The sequence below is a fragment of the Macrobrachium rosenbergii genome, chromosome 54 (genome assembly GCF_040412425.1).
Source record: "Macrobrachium rosenbergii isolate ZJJX-2024 chromosome 54, ASM4041242v1, whole genome shotgun sequence".
Classification (NCBI taxonomy): Eukaryota; Metazoa; Arthropoda; class Malacostraca; order Decapoda; family Palaemonidae; genus Macrobrachium; species Macrobrachium rosenbergii.
The window spans coordinates 7,363,517-7,391,016 of record NC_089794.1 but is presented as its reverse complement, the minus strand read 5'-3'; the positions used below and the strand labels follow the sequence as shown (position 1 = coordinate 7,391,016).

The 27,500-nt window shown below is 38.9% G+C and overlaps 1 protein-coding gene across 1 annotated transcript in view; it reads left to right on the top strand.

Moving 5' to 3' along the window:
• LOC136834497 (uncharacterized) overlaps positions 1-23,619 on the top strand; it is a 36,752-nt gene extending 13,133 nt beyond the window's left edge. The window contains exons 2-6 of the mRNA XM_067097094.1: positions 12,445-12,802; positions 13,858-14,068; positions 14,966-15,117; positions 19,214-19,372; positions 23,052-23,619. Coding sequence (XP_066953195.1) covers positions 12,449-12,802; positions 13,858-14,068; positions 14,966-15,117; positions 19,214-19,372; positions 23,052-23,267 — 1,092 coding nt within the window. The 5' untranslated portion in view covers positions 12,445-12,448 and the 3' untranslated portion in view covers positions 23,268-23,619. The remainder of the gene's footprint in view (positions 1-12,444; positions 12,803-13,857; positions 14,069-14,965; positions 15,118-19,213; positions 19,373-23,051) is intronic.
• Positions 23,620-27,500: the final 3,881 nt, after the last annotated feature.

The following is a 27,500-nucleotide window of genomic DNA, read 5'->3' as shown; positions in this document are numbered from 1 at the left end:
ACACAGTTACTTTCTAACAACTCCAGTCAATGGTCTACCCACTGAGCCATCAAGAGAGGTATAAGTTAATGGCAAATCTGCTATACTTGTTTACACGTCGACAACGGGGAAATTATACTTAGCTTCGGCATTAAGCCACCTCCACCATGATAGCTCATTGGTACATTTGGAACATGCAGCTCTTATTATGAAATTTTTATCACACCATGATTTATATACAATCATGAAGCTACAAATGTCGTTTAATATCTACTTCACGCTACTTCGGGAAAATCCCTGAAGGGGAATTATCACTGAAAGGGAATTTTAGTGATAAATGGATTGGTACTTCCGGGTCTCAATCCCTCGGCACAGTTACCTTCCGACAACTCAGTCGACAGTCTACCCACTGATCCATTTATCACTTATAAAAATCCCCTTCAGTGATAATTCCCAAGACAGCAAGAAATATCCTAGCAGGCTAAGTACACGAAAATTTCAAAACAAAGATAGCGCCATGTAACCGTTGACCATCCCAGCGAATTATAGTGACTGAAGATAATCAAGTCCTTTTTAATGATATACAGTATGTGTCAGTTACTTGGATCGATAGTAAAAAGGGTTTTAAAAGAAGACGAGAGTAACGTGCAATGGATTAAGAAATCAGTTGGGGTTATTATGGGTAATTTTGTGTGTAAATTCCCCTCACTGGACCTCAGATCTTTGGATCCCCCAGGGACAGTGCTCCTTGTCATCTTAAGATTGGCTACCAGGTTGGGCCAGGTAAAGATTTTAAAGGATAATCTTCCATTGGGGTTCTTCTTGTTTACTACATTAGTGATGATCCACTGAAAGGTGCCTGCTTCCTGCTTGTGGAAAATATAATAGTGAATTTGTTTTGTCAAATTTTCCTGTTGTGGTGTTCATTTTTATTGATCCGTGTCTCGAACCCATCCGTTTTTTCCTTATGTTCTCTATCGTTTTTATCATAATTATCCTCTAACATTTTACCACAAAACTGACCACACTAACCTACCTAAAGATAGGAAATCGAAAGATTTCAATAAATCAACACAAATGTACCACATACAATAGTCTTCAGTTACCCCAACCTGGTAGCTAACCTAGTTAAAAAGTTAAGTTTATCTTAATTTAACCAGACCACTGAGCTGATTAACAGCTCTCCTAGGGCTGGCCCGAAGGATTAGATTTATTTTTACGTGGCTAAGAACCAATTGGTTACCTAACAACGGGACCTACAGCTTATTGTGGAATCCGAACCACATTATAGCGAGAAATGAATTTCTATCACCAGAAACAAATTCCTCTTGTTCTTCACTGGCCGGTCGGAGATTCGAACTCACGACCAACAGAGTGGTAGTTGAGAACGGAACCCGCTCACCCAGCGAGGAACTAGCTAACCTAGTGATGAGGAACATCACTCCTCCCAGAGGATCCAAAGAACTGAGGACTAGCATGGATACCCTTCATGCAGTGTAGCAAAATACCAAATGTTGATATTATTAACCCATTAGTTAGCACAATTTATGATGCTAATATAGAGAACAAAGTAGAGTTGGTAAATGACTTAAAGAATTTACAGATCAATTATGAGTCCAAGCTTGTGAGTTTTGATGTGGTATCACAAATCCAAAAGGTACCTTTTAATGAACAGCTAGAATTTTCATCTGTTACCCTTGCAGGCTAGATGGGTGTATATACCATTAAAGAACACTTTAATTAAATTTATCAATATATTTGAAAAAAAACATGTATATTTTAATTCGAGGAATTTTGCACTTCAAATCTCGGTATGGCCACGGATGATCCTTTTTTCTCCAGTTGTAAGCAGTTTGAATATGACAATTTTTAAAAGCAGAATATTAAAAAAAATAATTCCACCCAATGCATTATGGTTCTGGTGTGTGTATCTCACCAGGGAACAAAAATTTAAGTATATCAATTAGTCTCATGATTATGAAAAAGATTCACTTTGGAAATGTCAAATGACGGTAGCTTACAATTTTGATACCTCCAGGAGATATGCATCATCCATTTATATGCCTTAAATTAACATTCAGACATCAGTTGTGGATAAATTATTTAGTTTCTGCCTGTGTAACACTACACTCATGACTAGTATTTGAGTCAAAGTCATTCCTAATAGCAATTTATAATGATGTTTCTGGTATTTTATGCATACCTGCAGGTAAATGTGTATTTCTGTACACGAGGGCCATAGACGGATGTTTTCTGACTCCCGTCTGTATTGATATATCCATTCTTGTATACTACTCATAGTGTAACTTATGAATGTGCAGTATTGGCAGCGGTATACGTTCACAGCAGCATCATTCACCAACCTTGTTTTATTATCTTCCATTTTCATATTGTAAAGAGTAAAACTCACATGAAATCTCGTCTGTCAATGATGTAATATAAAGAATATTCTATTGCTTTATTTATTTTATCGCAAAGAACACACTAGGCAAAATTCGCCCAGACAGACCTCTTCCTCACCACTGCCTTTGGGGGAGAATACTTTAATCTCTTTTCCTTGTTCAAGTGACTGCCAGAGACCTTAAATTCCACGTGCTGATCCAGTAGGAATGCAAATCCTCGCCCAAGGCAAGTCAGCTGGCAGAGGCAAAGGATTGAACATGTGCTCGTAGCTATCTTGGAACGTGACCCACGTGGCCCTCCATGCCTGCAGTGACACACAGTCATACTGACACCAGCGCCATCTACGAAGAGCAGGATCATAATCCCCGGAAGCTATAAAAGACCTCGGACAGACACACTCGGTCTTAGAATTGGTTGGATGCTCATCCAGGACTCCTGTCCTTTCCTTTGCTCTATTGAACTGCCCCTTCTGGACAACGTGGCTGTCGGGAGCCATAGTAAACTTTTACTGTGACCTTTCACTTACCCTCCCCATCACTGGCACCCCCTGAAGATAAGGACATCATCTCCAAGCTAAAGTGCTGAATTTATGGTTATTTTAGCCAGTCACGTCCCTGTCAGCCTATAACTGTTTTTCTTTTTCATAGTACAATATTCCTACAGTGAGACCTGTATTGGTTTTTATTGTTGTGCTGTTTAATTTGCAAAACACTTAAGTGAAGTGTAATGTAATCGTTAAAATTCGAGCTATCGGAATCGCGTTCAGACTAGGCCCTTCTGTGTAATTCCTCAATTCCTTAATTAAAGTGCTATTTTCGGCTGTGTATCCATAGGTGTTTGAATTTCAGATTAGGAGTTAGTTAGCTGTGGATATGTGCATCATCTTGTGTGCATAGCGACCCCACTGCACCATATATGGCACCCTTTCGAAGTGGGCTCCCATTGTGTCTCTTCAAGCAATTCCCATTCATTTGCTTCTTTCATCTTGTCTTACAGGACCTTGTTTGCCTGACCCCACTGCACCATATATGGCACCCTTTCGAAGTGGGCTCCCATTGTGTCTCTTCAAGCAATTCCCATTGATTTGCTTCTTTCATCTTGTCTTACAGGACCTTGTTTGCCTAGTCTTAGTTACGCTACCATTCTTCTGATATGTGTTTTCTTTTGCAAATATAATTAATTATTGTTAAACCCAAGAGTTTACCTAATCAGTCCCCTTTTGAAGTAGGTCCTCAGCCGTGTTTTGATGTGTATGTTTTTACCTGACCTCAAGGCCAGAGTTCAAATTTGTGTTATCCAAGGTAAGTTGCGTAGCGTATATCGCCAGCGTAACCCATTGGTCAAACTAGATCTCACAGCTAAAAACATCAGTGACGACGCATTGCAATTGCAATTATCAGCCTAAAAGGATTGCTAAAATGCTGATTGCAAGACTAAAAATGAACCTTTTTATTAGTGTAAATTCCCTTATAAGAGCACAAGCGACCCAGTTCCACAATAAGTAGTGTTTTGTTATTTTCATTTTTGTTAGGCGCGAGGAAAATCGTGACTGAAATAGAGTTAGGAATTGTTAGGCCACGTGCATGCAACCTAGTAATAGAGAAGAGAGAGTTATTGACCTTTACACAAGCTTTTAATGGCTAATGCATGATAGCTTGCATGACTTTCATGATAGGCTAACTAGGAAAAGTGAAAAGTGAATTACGAAGTGTTGTAACAGGAAATAGTGCGGGTATTTCTTTCCCATGTGATTTGAACAATTTTTCCATTTGAAAACCTAGTTAGGCATACATTAGAAGCCATGAGGGCTGCCCTGTCCAGCAATTTTTGTATCGCTGGAGTTAAGATTTTTCCCATCTCTCTCTCTCTCTCTCTCTCTCTCTCTCTCTCTCTCTCTCTCTCTCTCTCTCTCTCTCTCTCTCTCTCTCTTGTAGAGGTTAGGAATTCGTTAGGCAAATATATCATTCTTCCTTATCGAGTAAATCTCATAAAGCCATAAAACTTTCAGACAACCCGAGCCAAAATTTTTTTTTTAGTATTTGCATTTGTTTAAATTCCTCTATAGAGCAATGCACAATGGTAAATTCCATTTCATTCAGTTCATTTCCCGTTCATGCATTTCCCAGACAAGAGGAAATCTTCCAAAATCCTTCGGTCGTCTCGTTAAACTTTACGTAAAGTTTCGTTCAAACCAGGTCTTCGCTAGGCAAACGCAGACAACCTTGGAGCTGTCTCGCCATCTACCCAAGCAGACTTATCTCACATGCTATTGTCCCTGACCCATAGGTCTCACTAATGTAAACACATCAATCACATGCCCAAATCAGGTCGTAGAGTAATGTAAAATACTTCCCTTAAGCATGTAAAATCTCTTTTGGCAGTCTAGCCTGCCTCTTGCATGGTAATTTTAAGCAATGTATTTATTTATCTGAGGAAGTAAATTCAAAGCCATACTGAGTGGTATTCAGTTCTACTTAAGCCTTGTTATTTTAACCACATCAGCTAGTTCCGACGATTCTCTGCATCTCATTATTTAAGGCTTGCATTAACCATTGTACTAAAACTAAGTCCATATAAGACTTTATATCCATTCACATTGAACACCCAGTTCCTCGTTGGACGTGTCGGTATAGTTCTCGGCTGGCACTCTGCTGGGCCCAAGTTCGAGTCTCCAGCCGGCAAATGAATTAGAGGAATTTATTTCTGGTGATAGAAATTAATTTCTTGGTATAATGTGGTTTGGACTCCACAATAAGCTGTAGGTCGCTTTGTTAGGTAACCAATTGGTTCTTAGCCACATAAAATAAGTCCAATCCTTCGGGCCAGCCCTAGGAGAGCTGTTAATCAGCTCAGTGGTCTGTTTAAACTAAGGTATACTTAACTTCACATAGAGCACCCAAGCCCATGAGACTTTATATCTGTTCATTCGAACACCCACATCCATATAAGACTTTATATCCATTCACATCGAACACCCAAGTCCACGAGACTTTATATCCGTTTATTCGAGCATCCAAGTCCATATAAGACTTTATATCCATTCACATCGAACACCCAAGTCCACGAGACTTTATATCCGTTCATTCGAACACCCAAGTCCATTTTGAGACTATATCCATGCATTCGAACAACCAAGTCCATTTCAAGGACTTCATCCAAGTCCTTAAGGGACTGCTTATCCCCGTTCAATTCAGACAATCCAAAGTCCTTACGTGACTTCCTGAATGTGTACATTCAAGCAACCTTGAGTCTTTTAGACATATTGAATGTGTTCATTCGAACAACCTTGAGTCTTTTCTAGACATACTGAATCCATTCACCCGAACAACCTCGAGTCTTTTGGACATCCTGAACCTGTTCATTCGAACAACTTTGAGTCTATTCAGACATATTGAATCTGTTCATTTGAACAACCTTGAGTCTTTTTAGATATACTAAAATCCATTCACTCAAACAACCTCGAGTCTTTTGGACATACTGAACCTGTTCATTATGAACAACTTTGAGTCTATTCAGACATATTGAATCCATTCATCACAAACAACCCTGAGTCTTTTGAGACACCCTGAAATTGTTCATACAAACAACCTAAGTCTTATAAGACACCCTGAAGTGTTCAACACACACAAACTCTAAGTTCGTTGGAACACAAATCACTGCATTCAACATGCACAAACCCTCGAGTTCTCCAGAATGCCTTAACTTCGCGCTGTAGCTGTTCTTGTGCATGTGCAAATAAAACCAAAATTACGTTGTTTTGAACAACCAAACCCCATGTTCTCTGAGTGGGAACCCACATTCTACGGAACACCTTTGACTTCACACTATAGCCAGTCTTTTCCATGCAAGAAGCAAACCCAAAAACCCTACATCCTCCGAGACAAAGCAAACCAGTTCCCTGCATACAAACCCTGCATCCTCTGGGACAAACTAAACCAATTCCTAGTGAACAAACCCTACGTCCTCTGGGACAAACCAAGCCAGTTCCCTGTTAACAAACCCCACGTCCTTCGGGGCAAACCAAAACCCTGTTCTAATTGAACAGCCTTAAAGGGCCACAAGACGTTTATTCGAACCAAAGCCCTAACCTCTCACTCCAAAGTGCCCAAATGTTCTCTTGAACAAGCCTTAGCCTCATGTTCGATTCCCAAGGAATGAGTCTACACCCAGAGTGCCGCAATCCATACCGCGGATGCCACCTAACTGGCCCTCTGGACCCCTGGCACCCCAGTGCCAACCCTGCAGCCATCATCACTGTGCATAAGGGGCACTCTCACAGTATTCGCTGGCACTCACCCAAATTACTGCCCATAATATCTGGCCCAGTGCCATCCATATCTGCCCTGCAGAACTCACCCATTTTCTACTAGTTCTTTAGAGCATCATCGCACTTAGTGCCAGTGCCACCTTACCGAAAGGGGACACTCTTATTATAGCTGGAGTCCTAAATATTCTTCTTGCTCAGTGTGCCATTTCTATTCTGAGCCCTTTCTGGCATGGCCACTCATTACTTATTCAGCTGTGCCTGTACCGCACAACCTAGAGGCACTGCCTTTCCATGCAATGCCACTCTTGCATTGATAACCCATCCACAGTACATCATCCAGAACAGTTGAAGTATTCAACCCTTAGCAAAGCAACAAAATGACCACCTACGAACAGGCAGTTGTTGTATATAAGTGGTGCGGTCAAGGATGTGGCTATACTGGCTACGAGTTGCGAGAATATCTGAATGGGATGCTAACTGGTTGGCTAGAAAGACATCCTGAGAGGCATGCCAAAAGCCAAGCCCATCAGAAGCATCCCTCCAAAAGGGATTTCAGTAAGGCATATTGCTATGTGTGCAAAGCCTACGGCTACATCAAGAACTGCTGGAAGTTCCCTAGAAGGACCACTCTGCCAATGTCTAACCCTGACCCTCCTCCATACCCAGTGCCACCGCCTACACTTGCTCCAGAGCCACAGCCCATGCGGCTGGGCTCCTGGTAAGAGGTGGATGCCGCCCTTCTGCACTATATGTAGAATGCGTGGGCATTCCAAACATTCCCTCAAGTGTCCAAAGAGGTCTGTATCATCATATGGCACTTTACAGAGCACCCTAGCAAGAAGATTCACCCTTGTTGTTCTCCCTGACGATGAGTCCCTCTCAGTAACACCCCTAGCCAAAATAAAAGTCAAGGTCTCCCTCATTGTGCAACAAGCGCTACCCAAGGGCACCCTAGATAGAGAGGATGAAGGAATGACCTTCAAGAGGATAGATGGCATCACCTATACCGTTCCCACAATCCTCCTAAGGGTTGATTATTATTATTAAAATAGTTTAACCAGACCACTGAGTTGACTAATCAGCTCTTATAGGGCTGGCCTCCTAAGGGTTGAGAACGCCCATAGGTGAAACGGACCGCATAATAACACTGTGCCACCTAGGAGTGATGGAGAGAATTCACGAAACTTAAAACATCATCCTAGGCCGTGACCTCTTGAAGGATTATCTTCCCTGGACACAAATCCCACTGCCAAAGAAATTAGACCTGTGCTGCTTGCTTAATGGGCCCAGGCCTGAGAGAGAGCCAGAGCCGACACCCGCACTGCCTTCTCCTCCGGCAAACAAGCTAGCACTTTGCCCCAAGTCAGTGCCTCTGCCAGACCTGTGAAGGGCTCCGTCCCCATCGTTCGTTGGGCCCTCCCCAGCCTCATATTCTGGCACTATTGACTCTGACGTCGCTGACATCCCCCCCTTCGATCCTTGGGCCTGAGCCTGCTTCATTGCCAGGACCTGAGGAACCTCTTACACATTTAACTCCATCCTCCTGTGCCTCAGACAAGGCAGAGCAAGCCTCTGGCATAGAAGACTCTCCGCCAGTGCCAGATGGCACTGCATCCATCGCAGAAATGATCCCTGTTTCTGACAGCAGTTCCGTTACTGAGCCTGTCAGGTTTCTCATCTCCTCTCCTATCTCATGCCCGGGCAGCTCCCCAGCCTTGCAAACTGAGGATACTTTTTGGCCTTCCTTTACTACTTCCTGCCTTGGTGGCTCCCCAGATTCACAACCTGTGGCACCATTTTGGTCTCACTTTCTAGAGTCAGTCCGGAGAGAGGAGGGACCCATTCCTCTTACAATCAGGTTATACAATAGTGCCAATCAGTGCCAAAACCTCCCAGATGCCCACCATTGCCATGGCATCTTCGAAAAACTCCCACCTGATTTGGGAAGACAAGGTCCTTCTAGGACAGGAACCCCATCTACAGCCCTCCTACAGGCCATCCAGGGGCCCTGTACCTTACCATGCCTCCTCAGGCTCTCCTGATGAAAATCTCCTGCCGGTGCCACCCGCCTCGAGTGATGAGCCTTTACACAATTCAATTCAAATGCCAGTGGCACGGCACATCCTGAATCTCCCTCCCGGAGATCCCAGACTTGAATCCAAACCTCTGCCAGTGCCACTCGAGTGTCCTGGACAGTGCCACGTTCCATCCATTGCGGACATCGGAGAAATTTCAGAATTAATTCAGGTGCCAGGCCCTGCTTTAGTGCCAGTGCCAGAGCACACCCTAGATCTCCTCCTTGGAGATCCCAAACTCGCCTCAATTTACCTGCCAGTGCCACTCGAGGGCCTGAGCAGTGCCAGTCTCCGTCCCCATGGACGTTGAAAAACTCCTGATTCCTGAAGGTTTTACCCTTCACCCAATAAAGGACTCTAGGTCCTCACCTAACTCAGCGCTTCCCAGAAGAAGTAACTGGTAGGCTACCTGCCTCAAGGGGTTAAGCCTCCATGGCTACAGCTGGAAGATAAAGCGCTGTAAACGCAAACACTAACTGAGCAGAGTTGCTCTCTGCCACTGGTGCCCAAGCACAATACCATGTATATATTCCTTAGAGCCTTAGTCATTGTTCTTTAGTGTTACGCAGTTTGAACCATTTACCTGGTCTTACCCGAGTCGATGAACTCTCCTCACACTAGTTCCAATCTGACACAGTGCTTCACCTTTATTTTATGATGAACTTTGGCACCTCTATCCAGAGGATGATGCCAGGTTCGTTCCCGAGATTTCCTTATAACCTTGTAATTCCTTCTTGTAATTTTCTCTATTACCTCTTTGATAATTTTTTTTTGTTTCTTTACCAAATCTCTTAATTTAAAGGTTTGGCAACCTTGCCAATTCATGAATCCATTTGTGAGGCCTTATAATGTCCCCTCACTTTGACCTTGCTTCTCACTCTGCCAATGCAGGGTGCAAATTGCCAGATATTCAAGCAATATAAGTCCCTTGACTTCCCTTCCATGCCTATAAGACCATGGTATATTTTAAATTGTAAATAACAGAGCCATTAGGCCCTTACCATATGAGTGCCAACCTGGCACGGGGTTATTACCGTAGATATTGGCAGATGCTCCTGCCAGAGGAGTTGTGCCCTCTGACTATCTTTTAAGGCCCTGTGGGCTAAAGAATGAACCTAGCCATTTTTTATAGGCTAAGGAATATAATTTGGCATATTAATCGTAACTTCTCCTTAACAGGCATTACTTACTTTTGCATCTACCATCACTTTTTTTTTTTTTGTTCTTCCCTTGTAATATAAGTCTTGAGTCCCAGACTTGCAAACCTGTGTACAGTAAATTACACACATACTTGTGCACCATGTACTTAGAGAAGTGCCACAAGGCACCTGTGAGGTTAGTGCAATGTCATCGGTCTGCCTTATAAATGACTCCCAAAGTGAGATAATTCCTGTTCATTACTGTTCTTTGCCTAGTAATTCGTAACATGTGGCTCCATAGCCAATACTACGTACTGATACATTTCATGTGCTTATAAAATGTGCCTCCTGGCACTTACATTTATGGTGCCCTGAATGGCACTGAGCCATCGTTATTAGGTATCGTGGCACCACCTAATTGAAGTTCATGAATACTTCGTTGTACTGCCTCCTCAAGGTAAATTGACCACATCACCTTATGACTGAAGACTTTTACTAATAAGTGCATGGAGTATTCAAGTATAACCATGTTAACCTCTTAGTTAGATTTGGTTTTGTTACCAATTAAGTAATTATCTTATTTCATTTTATATTCATTAAATGCTGGTTAATATAATTTTTCTTAAAAAGTACAATTATTACTGTTGTCAGCTGCATAAATTAATTCTGCAAAGTAGACTAAATGTCATAAGTGATTTCTTTTGTTTATAATTGACTTTGATCTTTCTCAGAAATATTATATTTTAGAATAATGTACCCCAAAGGTTGTGAAGAGGGTATAGGTTGCCTGATGAGATAAAATAATTGTGGCCATTTCAACCCGACTAAGGGTGTAAACGTCAACTAAGTGGGGGAGGTGTAAAGAGTGAAACTCTCATGCCATCTCATCTGTTAACAATATAATGTTCAATTGCTTTGTTTTATCGCAAAGAACACTGTAGGCAAAATTCGCCCCGACAGACCCTCTCTCACCACTGCCTTTGGGAAAGAATACTTTAGTCTCCTTTCCTTGTTCAAGTGACTGCCGGAGACCTTAAATTCCAGGTGCTGATCCAGTAGGAATGCAAATCCTCACCCGAGGCAAGTCAGCTAGCAAAAGTTATGTATATCTTAGTTTAACCAGACCATTGGGCTGATTAACAGCTCTCCTAGGGCTGGCCCGATGGATTAGATTTACTTTACGTGGCTAAGAACCAATTTGTTACCTAGCAACGGGACCTACAGCTTATTGTGGGATCCGAACCACATTATAGCGAGAAATTAATTTCTATCACCAGAAATAAATTCCTCTTATTCTTCATTAGCCGGTCAGAGATTCGAACTCACGGCCAGCAGAGTGCTAGCTGTGAACGGAACCCACTCCCCCAACGAAGAACCAAGTCAGCTGGCAGAGGCAAAGGACTGACCATGTGCTCGATGCTATCTTGGAACTTGACCCACGCGGCCCTCCATGCCTGCAGTGACACACAGTCATACTGACACCAGTGCCATCTACGAAGAGCAGGATCATAATCCCTGGAAGTTATAAAAGACCTCGGACAGACACCCTCAGTCTTAGAATTGGTCGGACGTTCATCCAGGACTCCTGTCCTTTCCCTTGCTCTATTGAACTGCCCCTTCTGTACAACGTGGCTCTTGGGAGCCATAGTAAACTTTTACTGTGACCTTATTCACTTTCCCTTCCCATCGCTGGCCCTCCTGAAGACAAGGAACATCATCTCCTGCTTAAGGTGAAGTGCTGGACTTAAGGTTCTTTTAGCCAGTCACGTCCCTGTCAGCCTATAAGTATTTTTGTTTTTCCTTTTTCATAGTGCGATATTCCTAAAGTGAGACCTGTATTGCTTTTTTATAGTTGTGCTGTTTAATTTGCAAAGCATTGAAGTGAAGTGTAATATAATTGTTAAAATTCGAGTTATTGGAATTGAGTTCAGATTAGGCACCTCCTGTTTAATTCCTTGATTCCTTAATTACAGCGCTATTTTCGGTTAAGCAACCATAGGTGTTTCAATTACAAATTAGGAGTTAGTCAGGTGTGGTTCTGTGCATCATCTTGTGTGCATAGTGACCCCACTACACCATTTACGGCACCCTTTTGGGGCGGGCTCCCATTCTCTCTCTTCAAACAACTCCCATTCATTTGCTTCTTTCATCTTGTACTATGGGACCTTGTTTGCCTGTCCCAGTTATGCTACCATTCTTCTGATATGTGTTTTCTTTTGTAAATGTGATTAATTAAGTTAAACCCAAGAGGTTACCTAATCACTCCCCTTTTGAAGTAGGCCCTCAGCCGTGTTTTGATGTATATGTTTTTACCTGACCTCAAGGCCAGAGTTCAAATTTGTGTCATCCAAGGTAAGCTGCGTGCCTCCCCAGTGTAACCCATTGGTTAAACTAGATCTCCCAGCTAAAAACATATCAATATGCTAGCTTTGTTCTGATCTCACTTTGCTTTCCTGCTTTTTGAACTTCACCTTGGTGGTAATAATAATAATAATAATAATAATAATAATAATAATAATAATAATAATAATAATAATAATAATAATAATAATAATAATAATAATAATTCCTATTTCTACAGAAATATGCCCAGATTATTTGCTGTAAAAGGACGATCCTTCGTTCCATTTATCTCTTCTGCCTTGTTGATGTGTCTGATATACAAGAACGATGATCAACAATTACGCCTAATGAGACTGAAGTCGTTAGAGCATCAGCTGTCGATCTCTGAACAGAACAACGAAACTATGGTTTCATGTAAAGTCTCATTTAAGCTTGGCAAGTGCTCCTGCACAAGATCAATCCACGCCAGTGTTCCAGACGCTTGTCCAAATGTTTCGTCTGCGTTTGCAGCACAGGCAATACTCAAGGAAATACAGACTCGATATGGGCCATCCACGTGTGGTGACTGGGCCACTTTGAGAGGTCCAAATCAAAAGGTAAGAAAATTGTAATTTTCGAAATGTTTGACTGAGAAATTTCTATTGCTATATTTGCAAATACTATTTTTTTATAGAAACATGTGGTGTGATTATAATCTGGTCTTTTTCACAGGGCAAAAGATTAAGAAGGGTGTATCATTATCATTATCCAAATGTTAAGAATTCATTTTCCTAATTTCTTCACAAACCTTTTCTTCCCAGTTGTATTTGTCAGATCTTAACCCAAATTCTTTTATCCTAGTATGGTTGACTTTTCGTCAGGGCTACAAACTTATCTTTTGTCATAAGTCCGAAACTCCATCATCAAATACCGTTTTTCCTCCTTGATCTAGAGTATCAATCTTCACTTTTTGAAGTTCTATTGTTGGTGTGCTAAACGAACAAGTAACTTCGTATACCAGTTCGTGAAACTTCCATCCTATTTACCTACAAAATAAACGGTGGTATGGTTGGGGTAAAATAATAACATAAAATTCCTGAAAAGAAGCCAAATTATTCTTTAGTGATAGGGCCAGGTCTGGAGGGGCGTGAGGCTAAGATATTCTCAATTATTTAAATTTTCTAACATTTTCCACTTTACCTGTTGAAAAGACTTGAATGAAATGATGGAAAAATCCTTGTATTATCTTTCCTATTTAAGTAATTTTACCTTGTTGTGGATTTAACCATGTTGCAGGGTAACTCATCCAGGACACCACGTAGGAGTCTACAGTCTGAACACAATAGTTGAGTTTATTGCATTTTAATTATAATTGTTATTCATATAAGGCTGCAAATTCTTTGCTGGTTATTCATATTAATCTCCGTCTTTAAAAAAAATGTGTAGGCCAACCGTTCCAAAAAACATTTTATTGGATTCTTTTTTCTTTTTGCATTAGATTTGTTGTTTCCACGTCGGCCACTGTTCTTCCAAAAGGCAGCATTGCTGTTTGTTATTCTTCCTAGCCACTGATTTCTTCTGTATCTAACCCGTCCTAAATAGACATCCCATTACTTGAAATTTCAGAGCAATATTCCCAAAATGCAACTTTTCAGTTGCTTTTCTGTTTCAGGTGGTGAGTTATTCTATCTACGGTCCCTACCCAAGTGGATACTACGATGGGATGAACATGATACTGCCTCGAATCAAGGAAGTGTACCCAGGCTGGGTTACCCGGCTCTACTACCGAACCGACAAGAGTAATCCCAACATCACTAGATGGATGTGTGACCTGGCTTGCAAACATCCTCATTTTGACCTCTGTGATATTGAAAGGCTTCCGGGTAAGTTAATGGGAACCGTGCTGCGGAAATGCGATTAGGCAGTTGACATCCAATCTTAAAAAATTTAAATTGTTCTCGTGACCTTCTGAATGAGAAAGATGGAACTTTCTTTGACCGTATGAAGTGATCATTTTGAACTATTGCAAGAATCACCAATACCGAGTCGTACTATCATAAGCAGAATGAATATTAATCTTGTTGCCACTGTTTTGGTTTGTTTTGATCATTTCTATAACTGCTCAACTAGTTCACAGTTGTATTTACTTCTTTTTCGTTTTTTGCTTATCACTGGTAGCACAAAAGGGCCAGAGTCGATGAACGTTTAGTTTAAAGTCCCACCTATTTTGAACGATTAGTTTAAAGTCCCACATTTCCAGCACCACAACTTCGTACCACCAGTCACAAGAAATTGAAAAAAAAGACATACAAAAGTTTTCTGTGGTCCAGCAAAAACAATAAAAATATGATTTAACTTAAACAAAAATGTTATTATGGGCAAGGACATTTTCATTTAAACTGGTAATCTAACAACGCTTTGCGTTTTAAAAATAAAAATAAGAAATTCTGCTAAAACTTGGGCTCATTTTCGATTAAACTGGGAACATATCAGAAATGTTCCATCAAGTATTTATTGCTGTGCAGCACTATCATTATGACAGGAAATAAAGACACACAATTATGGTGAGGAATATAAAAATACGTTTCTGTCTCGGTTCCCCAAGACCTCTGGGTAGTTGGTAGCGCCGGCGTCTTTCACTATAGAGGTTCTTGGCTTGACCCCAGCGTGAAATATAAATACATTATTATTATTATTATTATTATAATTATTATTATTATTATTATTATTATTATTATTATTATTATTATTATTATTATTATTATTATTATTTCTTGCAGTATTTGGAAATATCACTTACTCTGTCGGAAGAGTGTGGAGGTTCGCGACGATGGGCGATAATCTTGTCGACAAGTTTATGGTCCGAGACTCAGATTCCCCGATTCTCCAGCGAGAAGTTGACGCCGTGAATGAGTGGCTGGCAGACGGGACGGTAAGCATGTAAGCATGCACAGCATGTTTGCTTGTCATCAACGAAATTAAGCAACGTTGAATATGGATAGTACTTGTACGGGTGAAACCGTACAGATACCGTAGGCTTACCTTGAGCATCTATGGGCAAGACGTCGGGCTAATAACCTCATCCCGATAACGCTTGCTGGAAAATAAAGGTTGACAAATTCAAAACTTCTGGTTCCACCCCATTCCAAGGGGGAAACACGTATGGTGTAAAAATTAGACAAAACTTATGAGCATGTGAATGATATTTCAAACGTATATATATATATATATATATATATATTGTATATATATATATATATATATATATATATATATATATATATATATATAATATATATATATATATATATATATATATATATATATATATATTAGCTGACCAACCCTGCTCTTTCATGTAGAAAAGCTGAAGAAAAAATTTTCCTACATCCCTTTTGAATTGTTTTTTATCATGTAAAGAATGTGTACTGTCTCTGAAAATGCTATTCTTTCCTGTGATTAATAATTCTGTCTTGAATTAATTAAAGAAGGCTCTTTGATCGGGGAAAAGGTGAGTGTCATACAGACTTCCGCAATGAACAGAAATTCACGTATACCAAAAGGTTAGTTTGTGAAGAAATTCACTCATGGAAATGAATAACGGATGAGCAAGAGCATGCCACATTAGTGATCGCATCAATTCATGTTTAAATGCGAAAATCACACAGGAACTGTCTAACCATCATCGAAAACCTGTACTGACATTAGCCTTCCTCCCTACCTGTCCCCCTCTCTCTCTCTACCTTTCTGTCAGATCAGAATTTAACAGAACGATTTCACAGTAATAAAAAAAAAACCACCACAACTGATAAAATACAAGTCAGTAGGTCTACAGGATCTCTGCAACAGAAAGATAGGAACTGGAGAGAGAAATATCACCCAGCAACAAAGGACAGGCAGATGAACTAGAGAAGATACCACTGAAGACGACAGGAATGATGAGCTACCGAATATGTAACAGAGAGATTGGAATGGGGGGAAAAGATCAAACAATGGATGAAGCGAGATACAGAAAGAAGAAAGATCCCTCAATGAAACCCTACAACACAAAGAAACTAAAAGAAAAAACAGGCAAAGTTAACAAAATAATGAGACTAATACAATATACACCACCAGTATCACAGAAACAAATAACCTGGAATATGCAGGAGGAAGACTAGCAATAAAACTCATGGGCATACAAACACAACACTACCATTGCAACCAATCCAACAGAAACCAAAACTGCAACTGCCTTGGAAAAGGCACCTGGAAAAACAAACCTTGGTGGTGAGATTTGACTTGAGTAAACTGAAAGAGATGGCAGAAAAGAGGTTAAGAAGCAAGAAAACAAGGAGGAACTAAATGAGAAATACAAGTATAGGAGAAGGGACTAAACATAATAGAACATATAAAACAGAGGGTTAAAGCCAAAGCACATAATATCCAATGATACATGAACAGGAATAAAGGCTACCAACAGAACAAACTCTTTGGAACCAACCAAAAAAGACTATACAGTCAACTAAGAGGGGAAGACAACCACCATGAAATTCCTGAAGCTGAAGAAATGGGGAGAATAAGACAAAGATTCACCGAGATCACGAGACACAGTCAGACACCAACTGAAGAAAATGCCCAACAGTCCCTATGAAGTCCATGGATACTGGCTCAAAAACTTGGAGGCCCTACACCCACACATAGCAGAACAACTCCAGCATTGTATCACAAACCACCATGCGCCCAAATGGATGACCACAAGGAGAACATCCTTAGTACAGAAAGACAAGAACAAGGGAAATATAGCAAGTAACTACAGGCCTATCACCCACCTACCAATAACGTGGAACTTACCAACAGGTATCATCAATGAAAGGTTACACAACTACCTAGAGGATACAAATACCATCCCCCACAAACAGAAAGGCTGCAGAAGGAAGTGTAGGGGCACAAAAGATCAGCTCCTGATAGACAAAAGGGTACTGAAGAACAGCAAGAGAAGAACCAACCTAAGCATGGCATGGATTGACTACAAGAAAGCCTTTGGCATGATACCACACACATGGATAATAGAAGGCCTGAAAATATTTGGGGCAGAGAAAACACCATCAGCTTTCTAAAAAATACAATGTGCAATTGGAATACAGTACTTACAACCTCTGGGATAAGACTAACAGAGGTTAACATCAGGAGAGGAATCTTTGAAGGTGACTCACTGTCCCCACTATTCTTTGTAGTAACCATGATTCCCACGACAAAAGTACTGCATAAGATGGATGCTGGGTACTAATTCAGGAAAGGAGGCAACAGAACTGACCACCAGATTTTCATGGACGACATAAAGCTGTATGGTTAAGTGCATCAAGGAAACAGATACCCTAATCCAGACTGTAAGGATTGTATTTGGGGACATCAGGATGGAGTTTGGAATAGAAAAATGCGCCTTGGTCAACATACAAAAAGTTAAAGTAACAAGGACTGAAGGGATAAAGCTACCCAACAGGAATATCATCAAACACGTAGATGAGACAGGATACAAATACCTGGGAATAATAGAGGGAAAAGATATAAAACACCAAGAGATGAAGGATACGATCAGTAAAGAATATATGCAGAGACTTAAGGCGATACTCAAGTCAAAACTCAATGCCAGAAACATGATGAAAGCCATAAACACATGGGCATTACCAGTAATCAGATACAGCATGGGAGTAGGGGAGTGGACGAAGGCTGAACTCCGCAGCATAAGCCATAAAATAGGAAACACATGACAATACACAAAGCACTACACCCAAGAGCAAATACAGACAGACTATTCATAACATGAAAGGAAGGAGGGAGAGGTCTACTAAGCATAGAGGACTGTGTCAACATCGAGAGCTGAGCACTAGGACAATACCTGAAAACCAGTGAAGATACGAGTGGCTAAGGAGTGCATGGAGAGAAGAACTGATAAAAGCAGACGAAGACCCAAAATATACAGGGAAAGGAGAATGAAAAACAGAACAGAGGAATGGCAAAACAAACCAATGTATGTACAGTAAATGAGACAGACTAAACTGGCCAGCAATGAAACATGGCAATGGCTACAGAAGGGAGAACTCAAGAAGGAAACAGAAGGAATGCTAACAGCAGCACAAGATCATACCCTAAGAACCATATGGAAATAACATCTCACCCATATGCAGAAGTGCAATATGAAAGATGAGACCATAAACCACATAGCAAGCGAATGTCTGGCGCTTGCACAAAACCAGTACAAAAATTGGCATGATTCAATAGCAAAAGCCCTCCACTGGAGCCTGTTCAAGAAACACCAGCTAGTTTGCAGTAATAAGTGATAAACACACCAACCTGAGGGAGTGGTAGAAAACAATCAGGCAAAGATCCTCTGGGATTATAGTATTAGAACAGATAGAGTGATACATGCGAATAGACCAGATTTGATGCTAATTCACAAAATCAAGAAGAAAGTATCACTCGATATCACAGCACCATGGGACACCAGAGTAGATGAGAAAGAAAGAGAAAAAAATTGATAAGTATCAAGACCTGAAAATAGCAATAAGAGGGATATGGGATATGCCAGTGTAAATTGTACCCATAATCATAGGAACACTAGGCATGATCCCAATTCCTGAAAAGGAACCTGGGAAAACTAGTTGCCAAAGTAGCTCCAGGACTCATGCAGAAGAGCGTGCTACTAGAAACAGCGCACATAGTGAGAAAAGTGATGGACTCCAAAGGAGGCAGGAAACACCCCGGAACCCCACGCTATAAATACTACTCAGTCAGTCGAATAAGATGACTGAGATAGAAAAAACATAATAATAATACCTTTTAATGCAGTTAACAAGAACAAGGCAAGCTTCTTTTAGTTTCATCTTTTACTCAGAGTACATGACACTCACCCTTGATTCAGCTGTTTGTGTACGGATCCGCTGGTGACTTTTTTTTTCCTCTGTTGGAGGAAACGTCTTAGAAATTATGAAAATGAGTAATTCTTGCAATGCCTATAATTATTATAGCATTCCCCATCTTCTTCTTAGTGCTTCCATGTGATGAGAGACCACCCATTCCACGGGATACCTATGCTGGCCGGGATGTGGGGAGGCTGCAACACCTGGAAGCCAGACCAAGTCTTCAACGCAACAGCCCGTATTCTCAGAGAATCGACTTGGTCCAGGGCTGATCAGCCTGTGATGGGAGTGGGTATTTCAACTGCTTCCTTCTTTTAGCTCATCACTGTAATTATACTTCCTTTCTTCCAGACTTGGGGCGGTACACCATAAGATTCCCTTTATTAACACTGAATATCTATGAAAAGCTTTTATAAGTGTATTATAAACCTCACCTCCAGTGTCAGACAACTACTTGTGGAATTCCATGCTAACATATTGCTCCTTAAACTAAATTATATTTACGAATGAGTTGTTTCAAGGTTAGTTAAAAGATGCGCATGTATTCGTTGCAAGGGTTTGTGGTATTTTTAAACTCATAAGGGTTGCTGTATTTTTACTTCCCCCTTCCTATTTCTGACGTATTTGACATTTTGGATCAATTTATATAAATGTAAAAACACAACAGTCTTAAAATTCTTTTTCTCTCTTCATTGTACATTTCACTCTCCTTTCATGAGCGTTCAAATACCTCTTTAAAAATCAACTTAAGACTTTTGTACAAGTAGTGTTTGTTATATATTATCTTGGGCAACTTTTGTGTATGATTTGAGCAATTTTCCTTATCAAAATGACTTTTTCCATCTATAAGTTGTTTGCTAACATCATTATATTTGCATTGTCCTTTAAGGTTCTTTAAACCTACATTCCAGTCCAATCATTTTACAAGTCATTTGCTTTTGAGATGTAATCTTCCAAGTTTGGATTGTCAAATGAATACAGTACTTGATAATGTGCCAGCAATTATGCTTTCGCTTCCACACTGACACCTCATTTTAGTTGGAAACTCTTGAAAATTCAGTAATCTACACGTTCTCTTAGGCAAAAAAATATTTGTAACAGGCATATCAGTTATCAATATGATAACAGTCTCAAATTATGAAATAATCTAGTGTCAGAATTCTCTTCAGTTTTTGTAATTCTGATGAAATGCAATTTATTTATTTTATTTTATTTTAAGGACCGAATAAAATGATTGAGCTTCACTCCAATATTTGTAATCTTTCCAAAGGGACTTATTAATGGTAACTCTATGAAAACAAATCAGTAGTTACATCTCTATAATGACTCCTAAAAACAAAAACTTTCTAACTTGCTTAGTATTCTTCGAACGAAAAACAAGCCTCTGGATTCTGTTTGTAATATTATGCATTATTTCTTTATTTATTTATGTTTTCGTCTAAACGTAAGGCTTTCTATAGATAAAAGTGTATGATGAAATTCTTCCAGAGGATCTAAGGACTTAAGTTATTAATCTTACTAATTTCTGTCATGTCGCTGATACAGTAAACTGGAAATATGTCAGGTGTTAAAATTTTTCAGGTAATTTTCCTTTTTGGGTACTTCTATTGAATGGAGGTTGTTTGAGGCATGACCATTTCAATCTTTAACTCCATGGACTATGCCTTGCATTGATAACGTCGTCCTCTACTATTTCCTGAAAATTCTTGTAACTTTTTTGCGTGTTTTACCAGTAATCCACAGGTGGGCTTTTCAAACTACGGCCCGTGGGTCCAGTCGGCAACTTTAAATATTCATAAATATTAGAGTATTTGCATTCCTTTTCCACTAAAACCCCATCAGACCGACGACATGCGTAGTTCCTCTTCATTGAGATCCATTATTACCAATGATCTTACAAAAAAAATTTCTACTATGGCGTTTATTACTGTAAAATCTCATTGCCCAATTTGTAAAAAAAAAAAAAAAAAAGTGAAAAAAATAGAGTGAATTAATATGCACGAAATTTACCGACTGTCCATTTATTTTTACCTAACTCCTTGTCGTTCCAAAAAAACATGCGAAAACTGTACACTTAATTTCTGTCTGTTAAGATTATTACACGTCAGGTTTCATCTAAGTTTGTGGCCTCGTTACTTTAATAGCAATACACCAAAGTTCCCAATTTCTGTAGTAATATTTTCCCTTTTCCACCCCAGGTAAACTGTTGATATTGGAACTAAAATCTGTGGTTCTGTCACGAGTGTAATGTTGTGAAGCCAACTGTTGTTTTGCCTGCATGGACATTCCAAAAAGCAGTGAATGTGCAATACAATGTCTGGTTCCTTGCGTGTGCCGTATACTTTACACAAAAATGCATATAGGCCTACATAGTTTAAGTCTTACAAATATCAACCATAACATTCCTATACCAAGAAATAATACAGGACATGTATTTGTCCAGAGCTTTCATTATAGATTCGTTTCATCTCGGCTACTTAACTAATTTACCAGAATGCAGTTTTATACAATGTTTCTACCGTATTTTCTGCTAGATGAATTGTTTAAAATACGAGGAATTATTGCCCTTCACTTAAGCTGATGATAATCCTTCGTATGCAGTAACTGATGACACTATACAAATCAGAATGTTGAGGTTCCATTAAATTACTTAATGAGTTCATGGCAAATTTATTTGAAAAAAGATGCAAAAACCTGAACAACAAAACGTTTAAAATAGCTTAGCCATTATAAGAAATGGTAAAGATATGATTCCCCTCGGGTGATTTAACATTTCTCGATTCACAACCCCAATAATGCCTTGGCAATGTCATCAATGTCTTATATAAACCTGAGACTGCAATAGCAAGCAATTTATCGCCATGACCTTCATACAGAGGTATAATTATTCTCACATTCTCATACTCATGACTTATGAATGAATACTATTTATTATATAAAACTAATTATAAAACTATGAATAGACCTGTATTACTCAAGAATAGAGTAAAATTATGTAATAGCCATTTTTAATGGGAATAAAGAATTTGACTTGACTTGGAACGAACATCCCCATTCAACCTATATTAGTCAAACCACCTGATTTCACTTGTTAAATCCCTTCAGTCCCTGGCATCTTTCCATTCTTGAACCTTTTAATTGTTCCGCTTACATCTTCAGTAGTCACCTCCTATAGCATTCTCATATATGCACTAGTCGTTCGACTCTCTCCTCCACAAGTATTCTTCAAGGTGCTCAGTTCAATGATGCAGAACTGCATTTTCGTCAGACAGGACCTCGCCATTTGCATGTTTATTTAGAATTTCATTTACTCCAACTTTTCTTTTTCCATTTATTTCCTTAACGATCTCGTCATGAATTTAAACTCAGAATTAACCCTAATTTTTCTATCAGACCCCACCATTTTCGCTCACCTGATTGTTAACTTCCTTTTACTCCCTGTTGCTGCGTTCTTCTGCTGCACTTTAAAAGTTTTCCTTCTTTCGCAAAACTTTCTATTGCTTCATCCTATCACACACTACTTTTAATCCCCCTTTTTTGAAGCTTCCTATAGAGTTAAGTATATCTTAGTTTAACCAGACCACTGAGCTGATTAACAGCTCTCCTAGGGCTGGCCCGAAGGATTAGACTTATTTTACGTTGCTAAGAACCAATTGGTTACCTAGCAATGGGACCTAAACTTATTGTGGAATCTTCGAACCACATTATATCGAGAAATGAATTTATCACCAGAAGTAAATTCCAAATCCTTCACTAGCCGGCCGGAGAATCGAACGCGGCCCAGGAGAGTGCTAGGCGAGTACGATATCGACCCATCCAGTGAAGACCTTGCTTCCTATAGAATTTTGCATCATTTGATACACCTCAACGTCGGAAGTGTCACCATTAAACTTCTGTACTTTATTACATTTATAGCCACAAGAATAGAGTCCAGCACTTACACCAGTCCTTTCCATCATTTTCACAGAGAAAGTTGTGGCCAATTGCTAGTATGAATATCACGCCCCACGACGCCTACTCCTGCAGGTCATTTGGTAAGAACAAACCTTTTCCGAGCCAAAGGGTCAACTTTACCTATATTGGAGAAAAGTCCTACATGAAGGCCTTTAAGAGGCCAACAACCTTCAGGGAATGTCCTATATATTGTCGACCTAAGGATCATCAAGACTGGAAGTACTGCTAAGCAGCAAGAAATCTGATACTGATTAGTGATGCCCAAAGCAGTGAAAACCAAATGTTTAATTTTCCATATTACCTATATTTGTTTTATTTACTTTCCATTTAAATATTTGTCACATAAGCCATTTCGACTGTAGTCTAAGTATTGATAGTGATGACACCAGATTCTTAACCTGGGATAGTTTTCAAGATCCGTCATTTTTTATCTTTATGATTTTTATATATGTACAAACATTTTTTGTTGTTTGTGTTTGCTTCATTTTTCATCATATTTCCTAAGCAAACAGTCTCAAAGATCGCAGGAAACATGGTTGAAGAGTACATGCATAATAAATTGAATACCTAAGCTACTTCCGATAATGATAAGCAGCGAAAGACAGTTGCAGTCTACCACAATATGGAAGATGGCATGGCCTTTGAGAAAGAAATAAGTACGTTAAAAATAATCACTACTAAAACGGTTACTTATCGTAACCTGTACACACTGTATCATTTTAAAATTAGCTGTAGTAACATGACATCATCAATGATAACGAGGAATAATGCAGTCTCATAAAGATATGGAATCCGTTTAAAATGTTTCACACGAGCTTTACTTTATGGCAATTCACTGTAAATCCTTCTGCTTAGCTTAGTAGCCTTTGTTAAGCCATCTTCAAATCCACAGAAAGTACGATGTCACATCAGAAAATGCCTACAACAGAAGGGCCGTCGGGTATCAGCTTAAAAAAAAAATACTATCTACAGTGAGACTAGACTAACTTTTCATTGGTGCAAAACTTTAAATTTTTCTTTGAAAAACCCAGCAGTCAAATGGCAGACATCTGAAAATATGTTACCGTTATCATATCAATATTTCAAAACGAGTGCAATTTATATTACACAATACCAGGCTTACCGTCCACATATCTCAACGCAACTCTTCAGTGAAAAAAAAAAAAAACAAAGATGGGGGACTGAATTAACGATGATGAGGCTGACTGACTTTATAAAGTAGAGATATATTTAAATGTCAGTAAATTTTAAAGTCTAGTGTCCTTGACACCTAAAAGAGCTAAAGTTTTGTGAAAAGCATAGACAATAACTTCACTGAAAGTTACTCCTGAACCGAACTTTAATTCAGAATAGTAACAGTTTTTTTGTGAAAAGATATGCAAGAGAAGTAAAAATAAACAAGTAAAAAATGCGCCGAAATTTCTTCGGCGAAATCAGTTTTCTGTACAGCGTATAATGCTGTATATAAACCAGCCACGGCCATGGAAGTCTGCCATCACTTTGGCTGTGGTTTTATTACCGATATATAGTATATACATTATAATAGCATATATATATACATAAATAAATAAATACAGAGGCTAGAGGGCTGCAATTTGGTATGTTTGATGATTGGAGTGCATTATCAACATACCAAAATGATAGACGTCCTTTATCCTCAACTATTTAAAGATCTGAGGCATACAGACAAATAACCATCTCAAAAGCTTGCTTTTAAAGAAAACTAAAAGTGAATTTTTAACAAAGATAACATGATTTTCTAACCTGAAAATAAAGAGAAATGGGAAATATGAATGTTTTCGAAATAAACCGTGGCTAAATCCTTCTTATATATTATTGCAGTTATTAGGCCACGATGGAAACCGATGACTGGCAAGGAATACAAATTCTCTGGTGGCCATTGTAACTTAGTGGTCTTTGATGTTTAGTGGTCACTGTAAATATAGATCCACAAAACACCAAAATGTTTTTGATTGATATGGGCAAATTTTGGTATATACATATATGAATAAATATTTGTATATATTTACACGTATATGTATATCTACACATATATATATATATGTATATGTGTATATATAACATGCATATATAACATACATACACACACACACACAAATATATATATATATATATATATATATATATATATATATATATATATAAAAATATATATATATATAATATATATATATATATATATATATATATATATTATATAAGCTTATATATATATATATATATATATCCATATAGCCATATTGTTTTTGTGTTTTGTATGTATGTGTATATCCCGGATAGAGATTTGCAAGTGCGTGTTCATGCATTCATTTTATGCATAAGGTATCTTCGTATATAAGAGATGAGGAACCTTAAAATTATACTGCGTTCGTATGTGATGAGAGAGAGAGATGAATGAGAGAGAGAGAGAGAGAGAGAGAGAGGAGAGAAGAGAGAACAGGCTGTGGCGTGGTAAATTTCTAAAACAACAAACCGAGTTCTAGTAATGAGTTCCAAATTTGGCTTATCCAAAACATGATTATAATAATGAGATTCATAATTCCGACAAAAGCTAACTGGCCTTGAGATATGTTAATTCTAACATAATTATGTTAAATATATTTACAATGCAGGGAAGCCGTTAAATTATCTGACAATAGCTTAAAAATAACTTTTATTTGCTTGTTCTATACTATTTGAGCATTTGTGTTACTAATAATAATGGCATTTATATTTTCAACAAAGAGCCTTCAGAGAATTGAAACAATAAAACGGTGTCAGTGTTTTATTGTTTGTCAGCACATACTGAGATAACAATATAATTGTAATAATTACAAAAACAACAACACAGCAAAGTAAATTTGACCTCGTATTAAGTTTATGCGTCTGAAAGTTTCGTCAAACATTTAACATTTTATGGTTATCACGACTTCCTTGGAGAGTTTATGGTTTACTCGTTGGCTCTGCGATTTGTTTGTAGACATTTAGATTAATTTATGCACCAGTTGCTTTCTTGTAGACATCGTTGTCAGCACGAATTCATCAGATTTTCATATATTCGCCTGAATTGACTTCTAGACGATGGATTTACTTTTAGATAGTAAAGCTTGCTTGTAGACATAGCTAGTTGCTTATAAACATAAGAATGGCAGATGGAGGGTTTACTTGTAAGTAGCAAATCATAATGGTAGAGATCTGTTATACCTGTAGACGTCATGGATTATTATTACAAAGCAGTGGTATCTTCCTGACTATAGGATTTACTTGTACAAATAACTTCTTTTGATTAATTTTAGGATTAGCTTACACAAGTGTTTACTTGTAGATTTGGCATTTACTTGTAGACATTAGATTACTATGTAGACAATCGGCTTCCTTCTAGAAAGTAGAGATCAGCTGAAAACATCATGATATCCATATTGACATCAGGTTCGATAGCAATCAGTATATGCTGAAGTTGTGCATATTGAGTTTATTACCTGATACCCACGGGATTTGCATATAGACATTTGGATTAACTTATAGGTATTGTGCCAGCTTAGCTACAGCATTATGTATCTGCAGAGAGTATGCTCAACATACAGACATTAGGTTTTTAGTCGTACAAACATGAAGTCAAGTTTTTCTTGAATGCTCAGAATAATTTAAATGAATTTGTAGCAAATTTGGGCAGTTTTGTTACTATCTACCATTAACACTACACTTCACTTTCTAAAAGTCTATTAAAAAGACAGTGAAAATCGGATGTTTAGTAGAGTGGCCAAAGTAAATCTCCAGAAAGCACTTGTCCAATACTTTGGGTAAATATCGACATTTCTTACCATTCACTCTCAAACTAAAGAAATATAGTTTAGATAGTTTTTAGTTTTCTGTAAAAGAAATCTATTGAGATGGCTATTTGTCTGTCCGTCCGCACTTTTTCTGTCGGCCCTCAGATCTTAAAAGCTACTGAGCCTAGAGGGCTGCAAATTGGTACATTGATCATCCACCCTCCAATCATCAAACATACCAAATTGCAACCCTCTAGCCCTAGTAGTTTTTTAAATCTTATTTTAGGTTAAAGTTAGCCACGATCGTGCGTCTGGCACCGCTATAGGTGCCAACAACAAAAGCCACCACTGGGCCGTGGCTGAAAGTTTCATGGGCCGCGGCTGAGTTTCATGGGGCGTGGCTGAAGTTCATACAGCATTATATGAGTACAGAAAACTCGATTACGCCAAAGAAACTTGGGCGCATTTTTTATTTGTTATATATGAATCTGAGTCACCTGATATTCGTTTTCATTGGAAATTCTTTTTAATCCACTACAACCCCTGTCTAAATCTAGCTCTACCGGCTGCCCACACTAGGCTGTTTGGATTGGGGGGAATGAAATAAAATGAGTGAGCATCAAGGATATACAGTAAGCTATGTTTCCGAACTTTACCTCACTTGGGATTCCGGGTCTTACCTAACTTTACCT